Genomic DNA, 14341 nt, shown 5'->3' on the forward strand with positions numbered 1-14341 from the left:
ACAATTGGGAGTGGTTCTTGCGTCTTTTGAGGACCAAGGTATTACCCGCTCAAAGAGAAATTTGTGTCATATCGGATCGCCATCAAGGAATTCTTAACGCGATGGACATTGACATTCCCGGGCATGCTCCGTTGCACCATCGATGGTGCATGAGGCACTTTTTCTAACTTCTATAGGGCATGTGGCCTTAAGAAGTTGGCGGATGATCTTCAAGATTGTTGTCTCGCTTTCTCTGACAAGGGGTTCACCTACGTGTACAACAAGTTGCTCATACACAAAGAACTTGTTCCGGGGGGTCAAGAATTCCTCAATAGGCACATTCAAGAAAGGAATAAGTGGGCACGTGCTTTTGATGAAGATGGCCGGAGGTATGGTCAACTGACAAGCAATATGGCCGAATGCTTCAATAGGGTGATCAAGGGTGTACGTGCATTACCCGTGATGACAATATTTCAATACACATTTGACAAGATGAATGCGTACTTTTTAAAGCACTCAATGGAAACAGATGTGTAGATAGCGGGTGAGAACAAGCGCAAGTACAAGTTCCCACCCAAGGTTGATGAATGGTTGGAATTTCAATCACGGAAGGCGAACTCATAAGAAGCTGTACTATATAACAATGACGATTGGTTGTACAAAGTGAAAGAGCCAGGAGGATCCAAAAACAATGGCCGACAACATGGAGGTCGGGCTTTCAAGGTCTCCCTAACACGGTGTGGTTGCTCTTGCGGGAGGCCATTTTTGCTTCATCTCCCATGCTCACACTTGTATACCGCCGGTCGCGTTAGGAATGTGGATGTCAATCACCCGCTCACTGTGAGGCTCTCAGAGTTCTCAATCATGACATTCAAGAATACATGGGCTCCCCGATTTCACCCATACTTTGACCAATCACAATGGCCGGAGTACCATGGAGTTCAACTAAGGCCGGATCCGGATTCGAAGGTTGTTAAACGGGGTAGACATAAGACAAAGCGTCTTAGAGGTGACATGGACGGATGGGGCCGTGGTGGCGGCTGTGAATCGGGCAACGGTCAATTCCAAGAGCCTCGTGAGCGCTCCCGATGTGGGGAATGCAAAGGTCAGGGCCACAACAAAAGGAAGTGTACCAAACCAAGAAAGAGGTCCAAGAAAAATTATGCAAGAACAAACCAACAAGGAGGTACACAAGGTCCTAGCCAAGCAAGTGGTAGCCAACAATTGCCAAGTCAAGCAAGTGGTAGCCAACCAAGTACCAAACGGGCCAGGTACTAGCCAACAAGGGGCGGGCCAAATAGGAACTAGGCAACAAATATGGAGGTAGCTAGGACTTACAAGTGGACGTGGTGGTGGCAGAGGCCGTGGTGGTGGTCTAGGCCATGGCGGTGCTCTAGGCCGTGGCAGCGGTCTTGGCCATGGTGTTGGTCTTGGCCTTGGTGGTGATATTGGCCGTGGTGGTGGTCTTGGGCAAGGTCGTTATAGAGGAATGTTTGGATACCTCAATGGACCATTTCCGTATGTTGCTCACTGATACGTCTCCAACGTATCTATAATTTATGAAGTATTCATGCTATTATATTATCCATCTTGGATGTTTAATGGGCTTTACTATGCACTTTTATATTATTTTTGGGACTAACCTATTAACCCAGAGCCTAGTGCCAGTTTCTGTTTTTCCCTTGTTTCAGTGTTTCGTAGAAAAGGAATATCAAACGGAGTCCAAACGGAATGAAACCTTCGGGAGCGTGATTTTTGGAACGAACGTGATCCAAGAGACTTGGAGTTGAAGTCAGGGAAGCTTCAAGGTGGCCACGAGGCAGGGAGGCACGCCTGCCCCCTTGGGCGTGCCTCCACCCTCGTGGGCCCCTCGTGGCTCCCCTGACTGACTTCTTTCACCTATATATATCCATATACCCTAAAACCATCGGGGAACGGAATAGATCGGGATTTCCGCCGCCGCAAGCCTCTGTAGCCATCAAAAACCAATCGGGACCCTGTTCCGGCACCCTGTCGGAGGGGGGATCCCTCACCGGTGGCCATCTTCATCATCCCGGCGCTCTCCATGACGAGGAGGGAGTAGTTCACCCTCGGGGCTGAGGGTATGTACCAATAGCTATGTGTTTGATCTCTCTCTCTCTCTCTCGTGTTCTTGAGGTGATACGATCTTGATGTATTGCGAGCTTTGCTATTATAGTTGGATCTTATGATGTTTCTCCCCCTCTACTCTCTTATAATGGATTGAGTTTTCCCTTTGAAGTTATCTTATCGAATTGAGTCTTTAAGGATTTGAGAACACTTGATGTATGTCTTGTCGTGCTTATCTGTGGTGACAATGGGATATCACGTGATCCACTTGATGTATGTTTTGGTGATCAAATTGCGGGTTCCTCCCATGAACCTATGCATAGGGGTTGGCACACGTTTTCATCTTGACTCTCCGGTAGAAACTTTGGGCACTCTTTGAAGTACTTTGTGTTGGTTTGAATAGATGAATGTGAGATTGTGTGATGCCTATCGTATAATCATACCCACGGATACTTGAGGTGACATTGGAGTATCTAGGTGACATTAGGGTCTTGGTTGATATGTGTCTTAAGGTGTTATTCTAGTACGAACTCTTGAATAGATCGATCTGAAAGAATAACTTTGAGGTGGTTTCGTACCCTACAATAATCTCTTCGTTTGTTCTCCACTATTAGTGACTTTGGAGTGACTCTTTGTTGCATGTTGAGGGATAGTTATATGATCCAATTATGTTATTATTGTTGAGAGAACTTGCACTAGTGAAAGTATGAACCCTAGGCCTTGTTTCCTAGCATTGCAATACCGTTTACGCTCACTTTTATCATTAGTTACCTTGCTGTTTTTATATTTTCAGATTACAAAAACCTATATCTACCATCCATATTGCACTTGTATCACCATCTCTTCGCCGAACTAGTACACCTATACAATTTACCATTGTATTGGGTGTGTTGGGGACACAAGAGACTCTTTGTTATTTGGTTGCAGGGTTGTTTGAGAGAGACCATCTTCATCCTACACCTCCCATGGATTGATAAACCTTAGGTCATCCACTTGGGGGAAATTTGCTACTGTCCTACAAACCTCAGCATTTGGAGGCCCAACAACGTCTACAAGGAGAAGGTTGCGTAGTAGACATCACTCACTAACTATAATGTTCCAGTTTACATATTTTTTATATGTTCTTGTTGTCCTTATTCACTAATATGTTGCAATTTACATGTTTTTCCATATGTTCTTCTTGTCATTACCAACTATTACGTGTATCTCATCGTAGGTATGGCGGCTTATCAACCCAACAAAGCAACAATGAAGGGAGTGGAGGAGAAGGATGGCGAAGGTGATATGGTGGGGTGGTGGGAGAAGGCTACGAAGAAGCTAAGAGAGGAGGATGCAGACGCACTAGAGAAGAAGAAGCAAGAGGAGATCAAAGAGAAGAGGAAGGAACATGAGAGAGGGGTTTTTGAGTATATCACGAGGCAGCACAAGTTGAAGATGAAATGTGAGGAGGAAGATAAGAAACCTCTAAAGGATTTTCAAGAAAGAACCTTGAAACTTTGGGCTTTCGAAGCTGAAAAGAAAGAGAGGGAGAACAAGATATTCATGGAGAGTGTGGTTAAGGAGGATCATCGCATAAGGAAAAGGGAGGAGGAAGAGGAAGAAGAAGAATGGAAAGGGGCCTTGCTCGACGCAATAGAGCTATGTCATCTTCGATTTGGTTGTGGACTATGACCGTGTTATCCTCTAAACTATGATCTTTGATTTGGTTGTGAACTACTATGTGTTTAGGACTCCTCCTCGATTTGGTTATATGCACTCCTCTATGTGAACTATTATGTGTTGTGAACCAGTATGTGTTTAGGACTCCTCCTCGATTTGGTTGTATGAACTCCTCCTCTATGTGAAGTACTATGTGTTGTGAACTACTATGTGTGCCACTTGTTGTCTTTTTCAATATGTGTTTTCTTCAATAGTCACAAAAATCTGCTGCCATCACTAGTGCTTCATAAATGCACAGTGCAACGCCTACGGCTGAGGCACCACACCACATAGTGCAATGCCTAATAGCTAGGCATCACACTACTCTGTAACGTTCTGTTGTTCTCTGGACATTTTTCTAGATGTGCAACGCCTATGGGCTAGGCGCTACACCATATAGTGTCGCGCCTCTGGGCTAGGCGTCACACTACTCTGTTTCTGGCTGTAAACTTCTGTTGTTCTCTGGGCATTTTTTCAGATGTGCAGCGCCTACGGGCTAGGTGCCACATCATGTAGTGCAACGCCTCATGGCTAAAAAAGAAAAAAATGTGACTACAAATATGTGAATAGGGCAAACGGGAAAGCACAGAGGGGAAGTCTTTAACACAAAGTTCATCACTGGAGCTGAAGGGACTCGGGTGCCTTCCTCGACAAGTTTGTTGTACTAGTACTGGGTTAGTGATAACCCACAAGTATAGGGGATCGCAACAGTTTTCGAGGGTAGAGTATTCAACCCAAATTTATTGATTCGACACAAGGGGAGCCAAAGAATATTCTCAAGTATTAGCAGTTGAGTTGTCAATTCAACCACACCTGGATAACTTAGTATCTGCAGCAAAGTGTTTAGTAGCAAAGTAATATGATAGTAGTGGTAACGGTAACAAAAGTAACGGTAGCAAAAGTAATATTTTTGGTGTTTGGAAAAGTAAATAAGCGAAGAACAATATGTGAAAAGCTCGTAGGCATTGGATCGGTGATGGAGAATTATGCCGGATTCGGTTCATCATGTAACAATCATAACATAGGGTGACACAGAACTAGCTCCAATTCATCAATGTAATGTAGGCATGTATTCCGAATATAGTCATACGTGCTTATGGAAAAGAACTTGCATGACATCTTTTGTCCTACCCTCCCGTGGAAGCGGGGTCCTAATGGAAACTAAGGGATATTAAGGCCTCCTTTTAATAGAGTACCGGAACAAAGCATTAGCACATAGTGAATACATGAACTCCTCAAACTATGGTCATCACCGGGAGTGGTCCCGATTATTGTCACTTCAGGGTTGCCGGATCATAACACATAGTAGGTGACTATAGACTTGCAAGATAGGACCAAGAACTCACATATATTCATGAAAACATAATGGGTTCAGATCTAAAATCATGTCACTCGGGCCCTAGTGACAAGCATTAAGCATAGCAAAGTCATAGCAACATCAATCTCAGAACATAGTGGATACTAGGGATCAAACCCTAACAAAACTAACTCAATTACATGATAGATCTCATCCAACCCAGCACTGTCCAGCAAGCCTACGATGGAATTACTCACGCACGGCGGTGAGCATCATGAAATTGGTGATGGAGGATGGTTGATGATGACGATGGCGATGAATCCCCCTCTCCGGAGCCCCGAACGGACTCCAGATCAGCCCTCCCGAGAGGTTTTAGGGCTTGGTGGCGGCTCTGTATCATAAAACGCGATGAATCCTTCTCTCTGATTTTTTCTCCCCGAAAGTGAATATATGGAGTTGGAGTTGAGGTCGGTGGAGCGTCAGGGGGCCCACGAGGTAGGGGGCGTGCCCTAGGGGGCAGGCGCACCCCCACCCTCGTGAGAAGGGTGTGGGCCCCCTGACGTGGATTTTTCTTCCAGTATTTTTCTTATTTTCCAAATAGATGTTCCGTGGAGTTTCAGGTCATTCCGAAAACTTTTGTTTCTGCACATAAATAACACCATGCAAAGTCTGCTGAAAATAGCGTCAGTCAGGGTTAGTTCCATTCAAATCATGCAAGTTAGAGTCCAAAACAAGGGCAAAAGTGTTTGGAAAAGTAGATACGACGGAGACGTATCAGTTAGCTCATCAAAGACGGTGGGATCTTCAAAATCTCCTCATTATACGCCGGCTTGCATATCTCCACACATGTACTTCAAGAAACCATGTGAGGTAGTTGTTGAACGTGGTCGGGCAGTGCTCACGAATCTTGGATCATGAACCAGCCTTAGCTTCCTCCACACTAAGCGTGAACTGTATGACATACTTCCTGTGATGCTTGTCCAATCCTTGATCTTGCGCTGCTTTCTCCTATCCAACCTGCATGTTAGAAAACACAATATTAACACCATCGAAACCGCTGAGAAGCTGCTAAGTGCACAAGGTTCATCCTGTCTTACCCGTGTAGCAACTTGTCTGTGTCCTCCCATAATGGCGGGTGAGGCTGGAACAAACCAAACTAGCGGAACACCCGATATGGCATATGAAACTCAACCGCCCAGTTGCACATGAGTGGGCACCACATATGCCAAAGATCCCTATCCCTAAGGCACATCGGATTCAACACGAAATCTCCAGGGTTACCAAATCTATCCCCTTTTTCATACGGCTCCCATTCCACCTGCAACATAGCGTAAAACAAGGCAACATTGATGTCGAGTTACGATAAAATCATGAGAATGACCGATGCAATGTCAAGTCACCTGCTCAGTCGTAATCGTGTCCAACTCGCTCATGTACTGCTTGTACATGACCAAGGGATCATCCGCCGTCTCACTTAACACATCCCACTTGTAAGCCCAAGTGGGGAATCGTAGTGGGTCGTCTTTGTCGTCCCATTGCTCGTACTTCACGGTCTTCGGTCGTCCAATCGACAATCGCTCCCAGTTCCATACAGAAAGTACGAGCATACAACCACCAATACATCCGTCCTTCGAGGTCCTACAACAGGCTTCATCCAACTGCACATAAAAAAACATGGTTCAATTAACAACAAGATTGCATTGATAATATAGCAACGAAGTAAAAAAGAAACAACTGCCTACCTGTCTATACAAGTAAGCCAGTGTCGCCAAACCCAACTCCATTTGCTATCGAAGACGGTCAACGCATTCAGCCACATCCATGGAGCATTCTTGCATGTGCCATCAGCAAACATAGTCCTGGATATAACGTACCACATGTAGACACGAGCATATGTCTTGACCTGATCATCATTAGCATCCTCAGGGCAATTCCCAAAGTGGAATGCAATCCAGGTGAAAGGAGCACCGGCTGCGACTCTTTCCCTCTTCTTGTCTCCTTCTGGTACCGGAGGCTCTGGAGGAACCATACCGATAAGGGCCTTCATCTACTCGCGCCACCCATCAGAATCGGTGCTCATACAAAGAGGATTCCCCTCGATAGGAAGACCGGCGATCATAGCAATATCCTGGAGCGTCATGGTCATCTCCCTGGTCCGAAGATGAAAAATGTGTGTCTCCGGCCTCCATTGATCAACAAGCGCGGCTATTGCTGCAGCATTGAGGTTCAGCATTGACCGGCTGACCAATTGAATGAAAGGGAGGAGTCCCGTGTCTCTTATGCACGGTGTGTGCTGCTCATCATAGTGCATCCCCCCAAGGGTGACCCCGTGAGACCGAACCTTCAGAGGTTGAAGCGGCTACAAACAAGCAAATCAGAATATTACATATGTGACATGTGTGTTTCAAATAAACACAAAATTTAACATACCAACCACTTTCATTATTACCTTATGCTCCTTCGACATAATGTAGGCCCGGTGTTGAGTGTCATAGTGATCATCGAGAAGTCAAATCATCCTACAAATTTCAAACAATAAACATACGTTAGCTAACTCCTTATGCTTCCTAATCAAAGCATGCCATCAATCAACACAAATAATGCCTACAATTGGTAAAAACTAAAAGGAAAATTGAATAATAATGTAATATCTATAATGGTTTCATGTAAATAACATCTCAACATATGTATCCAAAGCATTCTTGTCAATACGAATCTAGGATTTCATCTAACTCATCTAAAAAACATCAACACAAACATCTAAACATGTATAAGGCCCAGCTTAACAATCTAGGTTTTCAACATAGAAAACATATCTTTTCAATAGAAATAAACTAAATCAGGGTTACAAAATAAATACATATCATCTACAAATCTTAAATCCCACAAATATATATACATGCAAGATTCTAATTCAATCAAACAAGGGTTCCACAAATCTTCAACATAAGATACATTTTTTGGATAGAAAGAAGGGGATCGGAGGAGAGTACCTTCTAGGATGGATTGGTGAAGAAATCCACGGACCAAATCGTCAGATCTGAATAATTTGGGAGATGCTTGAGAGGGGGAGAGGAGGAGGCCGCCGGCGCGTGGTTTCTGCAACTGGGGCTTGGCACGACTGCCTCTAAATTATAATGCAACGACTGACCAGGCCTGCAACGCCTGAGAGCAAGACGCTGCACAGTAAGATGTGGCACCTGCGTGTCGTGCGCCATATAAACGGTCAGCTGAGTATATTTCTTTTTCGCACCACTTCACTTTCTGAATTGTTTTAATCCACAGGTCAAAATTGGTAAATTTGCCCACAAAAATGTAAAATTTGCCCACAACAGCAGCAACACGAACTGACGGTAGTCACAGACCCGAGTCCCAAGTTCAGGGCGCGCACACACACAAAAAAAAAAAATCAAAGTCCAAGTAGCCGCACCGGCGCCTCTGCTGAACTCAACCAGTCCGCGACCCCGACGAAGAGCGCCGCCGCTTCCTGGCCGGAAGCAACGCCCGCGATCTGCCCGAAGAGGTCGAAGTCCTGGGCCGTGTAACAGCACGGCCGCCAAATCAGTTCCCCCGCGCAAAACCAGTTCACCGGAGCTAATGGCGACGCCGGCGGGTTCCCACCCCGCCTCGCCGCCGGCGATACCCGGGAAGGCTGCGGGGGCAGCGTGCGCCGCCATGGCCGTTTCCTACGTCGCCGTCCTCTACGCCCCCACGCTCCTCCTCCGCCTCCCGCCCGCCACCTCGCTCCGCGCCTTCTTCCACCGCCGCTTCGTGTGCGCGGCCGTGTCCTCCGCCGCCTCCGTCCTCGCCACCGCGGCGCTCCTAGGCGTAGGTGCCCCCTTTCTCTCCTTCCAGTCCCCATCTAAGCCCTAGTGTTTGATACCCGGAAGGAATCTCAAATCCCCTGACCTATCTTGCTACCTCTCAGGTATGGAGCTTGAGCGACTCGTCTAAGGCGCTCGCGGTGTTCGGCATCCGTAGTGATCACTTGGTAATCAAGCTGTATCTCGATTACTACCACTTTTTGCTTCTGATTATACACTAATAAGTGGTGAGCTTCTGATGCTTGGACTGAAATGCTTTGATGGATCAGCTCGAGGCAGTAGTGATCCCACTTCTCCTTACATCCCTAGTGTATGCTGGGTCATTCGTCGCAAGACTCTGGGTCATGTCAAGCTCGTGTGGCACGGATGATGATGGGGTGGGAGTCAGCTGCACCGAGAAGCTTGCTCGCTGGATGCAAACCTCCTTACAGGATGTAATGGTGTGGCGGAACTACGTAGTGGTTTGTTCTTATTCCCCTTGATACCATTGTTTGACACTGCCTATTGGATGATGTGGAAATGTCACATAGTATTAGTGTCAGTGAATGCGGGATTATTAACTGAACATCTAATTGTAGGACTACATTATCAGCTAACAAGTTCATGTGTGCAAGTTGTTAACATAAGAATGCAAGCAGAGCCATGAATCAGTGGTTATGGGGATCAGATAAGCAATGCAATTCCATTATATTTCACAAGGAAGGCCAAGCATCGGCACCTAAAATATAATTTGGACCAGTACTTCTGCTGGCCATGACCCCTGCTAGCTCCATTCTCCCTCTGCCACCGTTTATATTATTGTTACAACTGAAAAGTGAGATAACAGTGTCATTTTCTATTTTCGGTGATGTTATTTGAGGATGATCTTTTGACCAGGCACCGTTTACGGAGGAGCTGGTTTTCAGGGCGTGCATGATACCTCTTCTTCTGTGTGGAGGATTCAAAATGTATAACATTATATTTCTGAGTCCAATCTTCTTCAGCCTAGGTAAATAGGTATAATATATTGCACCAGTTTTCACTTCAAAGGAACCAGCCTGGCACAAATCCTTCAGCTAATTTATGTAATTCGTCCTTTTCTAACTTGCAATTGGTGTATGAGTTTAGAAATGGTGCATGACCACATTCAGTTTTACCTTTATGTTTTGTGTTACTCTCAGTTAGTAACTGGGTCTTTCTGTTCACAGCACACCTAAACCACTTGTTTGAACTTCACCAACAAGGATGCAACTTTATGAGATCTCTCCTGATTGTTGGTATTTTTGTTCGCACCATCTGATTTTCTCCTTTAATGCTGTACAATCTCCGTATAACTTCATTGATAGCATGGGCAATTAAGAAGAGCCCATGATTTAACTTTACATGCTGGAGTGTCCTTTATGCCTGCACCTGTGATCTATCGAAGAATATTTTGGTATATTCCAATGTCCCTGCCAAAGTGCAAGCAGTAGCTTGTATAAGCACCTATCTTTTTCCGTTACATTTTATTTAGTCACACCATGGTCTCAAATGGTCCCTTCTAAACATTTGGAGCATCATGTTATACGTTATATATTTATAGGGCGAGTAACACTGCACATGCCTAATTGTTGTCAAAACAATTAATTGTACTTCAAATATGAATGTGATGTCTTTATTCTGTCATGCTATTTAGTGTTTACTTCCTTCGTAGCGTTCGTTTATAAGAATCATTTCTTAGCTCACATACTATATGTGTTAGGGAATCGTGATTGCTGGTACAGATTATATTCATTCTGACTTTTTGATAGCTAGTCATATTACACACATTAGTCTTCTGTTTGTCCGTAGTTCTGCATGTATTTTTTGAAACTTATCATCAGAGATTGCACAATTACTTTGGTTTCACCATTTGCGAACACCTTTTCCTTCCCTTGCTGAACTTACCATGACTCTTTTCTTCCATTCTCAGGTGTCCAATTAGGCTACACTGTAATTTTCGGGTGGTATGCTGCATTTTTGTTCATCCGAACAGGTCCTACTAATTCCCTTTTTGTTTTTGAAAACAGAAAATTGAGGGATTATTTATTTCAGCTATATCATTGATTCGTCACTATTGCTTATACCTTCCTAGTACTCCTTTTCCAATTAGCTCTTATATTTCTAGCTTTTTTTAAAGATGTTAGGTTTACTTGCCGTTGGTCCTAGTTCGTGCTGCGGCAAATGCTAGTCAGATTAACTTCTAAAGTATTAGCCTCTATATTCCAAAGTTTGTAGTTCCTAGTCCCAAATTGCTAGCATAAGGTTGGTTTAATCCCTTTTGGTAATGTAAAGTTGGTTCGATCCCAACTTGGGAGGCATGGCATGAAAGAACTTTGGTTAAACACAAACTTGTGTACTCTTGGTGACTTTTCAGTATTCGTGCCTTAAGATTCGTGGCTGAGCTCTCTGATGTGGCGCTACATGGCAGTTCAAGTGCATTTAATTTTGCTGAACCTTGCTTATCTGTTAATTCATACTGAATGCAATTCAAAATTTCAAATATTTGTATATTGTGCTTAATTTGTATTAACTCTGTCAGTTACTAGTGGGTGTCTGGGTGATCAAATCAGAACAGCGAGTCAAATATTAATGTATTAGGGCTGTTGATTGTAGCAGTTTTTGTAAGCTAGTGGTACACGAGGAGCAGGAGATGTCCAAGTTCAGGACCTGAATTTTGGCCTCACAACTTCTTCCTCTTTGTTATTCTCTGCTGGGATGCTGCACTGCTCAGGGACGGAGGCAGTAGGGGGCGAGCTGGGGCCATGGCCCAGGCCAACAATGATAAAACAACACTGTTAGAGCTACTAATATGATGTTTTGGTAGCAAAATATTGTATTTTAGCTGTTCTGGCCCTCCCCAACGATGATGCAGCAACAATTGCACCTCCTCATACAACTTTTCTGGCTCCGTCCCTGGCACTGCTAAACATCATCGTCCCTTCTCATCTTCACTGAGGAGTGTGAGTGGAATCTCCAAACCATTGACACAGGTTTCTTGGTAGCGTTATCCACTTGACTGCTTGCTGTGTCCTCTGCATCCATGGTGTTCCAGCACTGCATTGCTTTAATTTCGACATGAACCGTATAGTAAGTTCTTCTTGAGAACTTTCCTCTTCTTACTGCTACTTTCTCTTGAAAAACTTACAGTAAGGATGCTGTTGAAAACAAAGCAATGCAATGCTCGTACGTTGAGGATGCAGAAAGTGTTTGCATGGAAAACGCCGCCGCAAACATTGTTGCTGCCCCATGCAGGAGATCTCTGTGGGCTCTGGCAACGGTTTGGAGATTCTGCCCACCTTCCTTATCAATGCATGCATAGAGGGAGGATGATGTTTAGCACTGTAATGCCCAACATAGATTAATAACGAGGAAGAATGGGACGAGACGCAATTTGGGTCCTAGTGTGCACTTAGCATTAACTGACAGAGTTAATACAGATTAAGCCTAGAATTCAACTGTTTGAATCACATTCATTTTTCTGTGAGGGGGCATGGTTCAAGAAAAGTAAGGGGGACTTGTCTGACTTGTGTCTCAAGTCATGCGGCCGTGTGTTTGGCTTGTGAGTAGCCAAACCTCTTTGTGCCATGTGTTTCAAGTTTTAAGGAATGACAAGTGTGCTGACTTTTATTGCTCTCTCCTGCCTTACTTCGGCAATATGGAACTAAACCATGCAAGGTCTGAAATTTAGAAACTGGGCTTCCCACATGGACCAAATTTATAAACACAATTGAAAATATTGTGCTCATTAAACCCATCTGCTGATCCAACATGACAGTCTAATTTTGTGAAACCATATATTTTGGCAAACTATCAAATAATTACACCCTTTTAGGATTAGTTTTGTAAAAGCAGACTTCATCTGTGTCAGCGTTAGAAATTATGCCTTGTAGGTTTTCAAGAGAATTGAAAAGCGTGACTCGGTAGTTAGTGAGACAAACCTGACGGCACTGTTACGAAGTTGCTCTGGCCCCGTAACGGTCGTGTGGTTGATGATGGCCCCCACAAATGTTTGTTCAGGTGAAATCGTAGAAGGTGTGGTTTGCTAAAAGCCTACAACAGTGATACTGATACAAAAGCCGTGTTGTTTGTGATGGCCTTGTTATGAACTAAGAAAAGTTTCTTGAGAACAGGCGTTGTTCTGGTAAATTTACTCTATCTTTCTGCTATGGCACTCACTAAGCTTATGCCCTGTGAACTGGTTAGAAAAATGAAATTTCACTTGTACTAAGTGCCATGCCTTTTCGCTTGGTAACATGTTGCATGGGTGAGCTGGTTCATATGTTTTGACTGAAAGTGTACTTTAATTTTGTCTTGACAAACATGACATATTGATCAACTTTTGTTCTAAAAAACTGCAGGGAATCTTGTGCCTCCTATTGTTGCTCACATATTGTGTAACATGATGGGTTTGCCTGCGTTCTCATCACCGCGAACAAGAGGTATGTGCATATGATGTTCTTTCTCTGAAGAAAGAAAAGTAAGCTCATGCAAAGTTGTAAAACTTCTCCCCGGTGCTTATCTGTGTTCCAGGAGTGACATCGCTAGCGTTTCTGGCCGGCTCAGTATCCTTCTTTTGCCTTCTTTTCCCTGCTACAAGTCCAAAACTGTACAATGCGAGGTTAGACGGATGCAGTTGCTGGCATGGTTACTGCAGATGGAGTTAGCACAGAACTGAGCGTGGGGAACAATGCTGCATCCGTTCTGGATCGCTTCTGTCGTTGTTGTAAAATACATTCTTGTAGCTAGCTTGCCCTTCTCTTGCAATTCAGCAATTGTTCGCCAAGGATCAGAAGGCTGTCAATTTTTGTTTTGAAAGACTTGTCCAAAGCCGGCATCGTATGGCTCTTCAAACTAATCATGTCAATTTTTTTAGGGAACTAATCATGTCAAATTGGTTTAGCTTTGAAGATTCTGCTTTAAGCCTTGTAACTTTGTGCATCATGCAGTTTTTGTGTTCTTTTTGACAATTATCTCCTCCTTTATTCATTCGTCGTAGCATCGCTTGCAACAAGAGGAATAACCACATCCAGGGTGGTGTCCATCCAGATATCTGGAGGAGAAAATCTAGCTATCCTAGCTAGTTCATGAGAAAATCTAGCCAGTTTTGGTGTTCTATTTGGGTTGCAGTAGACAGAGATTAGAAAACGTATGAACGGAACAAATTTGTTTACTAACTTTTCGCATTTTACTATTCAAAAAATCCTGGGTGCAAAGGCACCCAGGAGTAGAAAAGGATACTTCCGCACCTACAGCCTTTCTATTCATATAACTACTAGCAAGATGCCCGTGCGTTGCACGGAACATCTAGATCTTGTGGGAGAAAATGATGAACGAGGGAAGGCTTTATCTGCAAATGTGGAGAGGAATGCGGGTAAATTCTCATAGTTTCCTTCGTATCCGTTAGATATAGATCAGATGGCCTATATTGCAGGATGGCAGGCACACCATTATCACC

At 44.1% G+C, this 14341-nt stretch overlaps 1 protein-coding gene across 2 annotated transcripts; it reads left to right on the top strand.

Annotated features, from left to right (window-relative positions):
• Positions 1-8426: 8426 nt before the first annotated feature.
• On the top strand, positions 8427-13815 carry LOC125514366 (CAAX prenyl protease 2). Of its 2 annotated transcripts, XM_048679675.1 has the most exons (8): positions 8429-8890; positions 8991-9053; positions 9156-9347; positions 9763-9874; positions 10074-10142; positions 10817-10879; positions 13245-13325; positions 13417-13815. In XM_048679675.1, exons 1-8 carry the CDS (start codon positions 8660-8662, stop codon positions 13548-13550), a joined length of 945 nt encoding a protein of 314 aa, XP_048535632.1. In that variant the 5' UTR covers positions 8429-8659; the 3' UTR covers positions 13551-13815. The 2 variants fall into 2 exon arrangements, with proteins under 2 accessions (XP_048535638.1, XP_048535632.1); XM_048679681.1 differs by lacking the exon at positions 10074-10142 and having other exon boundaries at positions 8427-8890.
• Positions 13816-14341: the final 526 nt, after the last annotated feature.

The sequence above is a fragment of the Triticum urartu genome, chromosome 1, assembly GCF_003073215.2.
Source record: "Triticum urartu cultivar G1812 chromosome 1, Tu2.1, whole genome shotgun sequence".
In the NCBI taxonomy this organism is placed as follows: Eukaryota; Viridiplantae; Streptophyta; class Magnoliopsida; order Poales; family Poaceae; genus Triticum; species Triticum urartu.

Coding starts and splice junctions, on each gene's coding strand:
- LOC125514366 (XM_048679675.1), top strand. CDS start 8,660: ATGGCGACGCCGGCGGGTTCCCACCCCGCCTCGCCGCCGGCGATACCC. Junction 8,891..8,990: donor CCACCGCGGCGCTCCTAGGC/GTAGGTGCCCCC, acceptor GCTACCTCTCAG/GTATGGAGCTTGAGCGACTC. Junction 9,875..10,073: donor TCCAATCTTCTTCAGCCTAG/GTAAATAGGTAT, acceptor TTCTGTTCACAG/CACACCTAAACCACTTGTTT.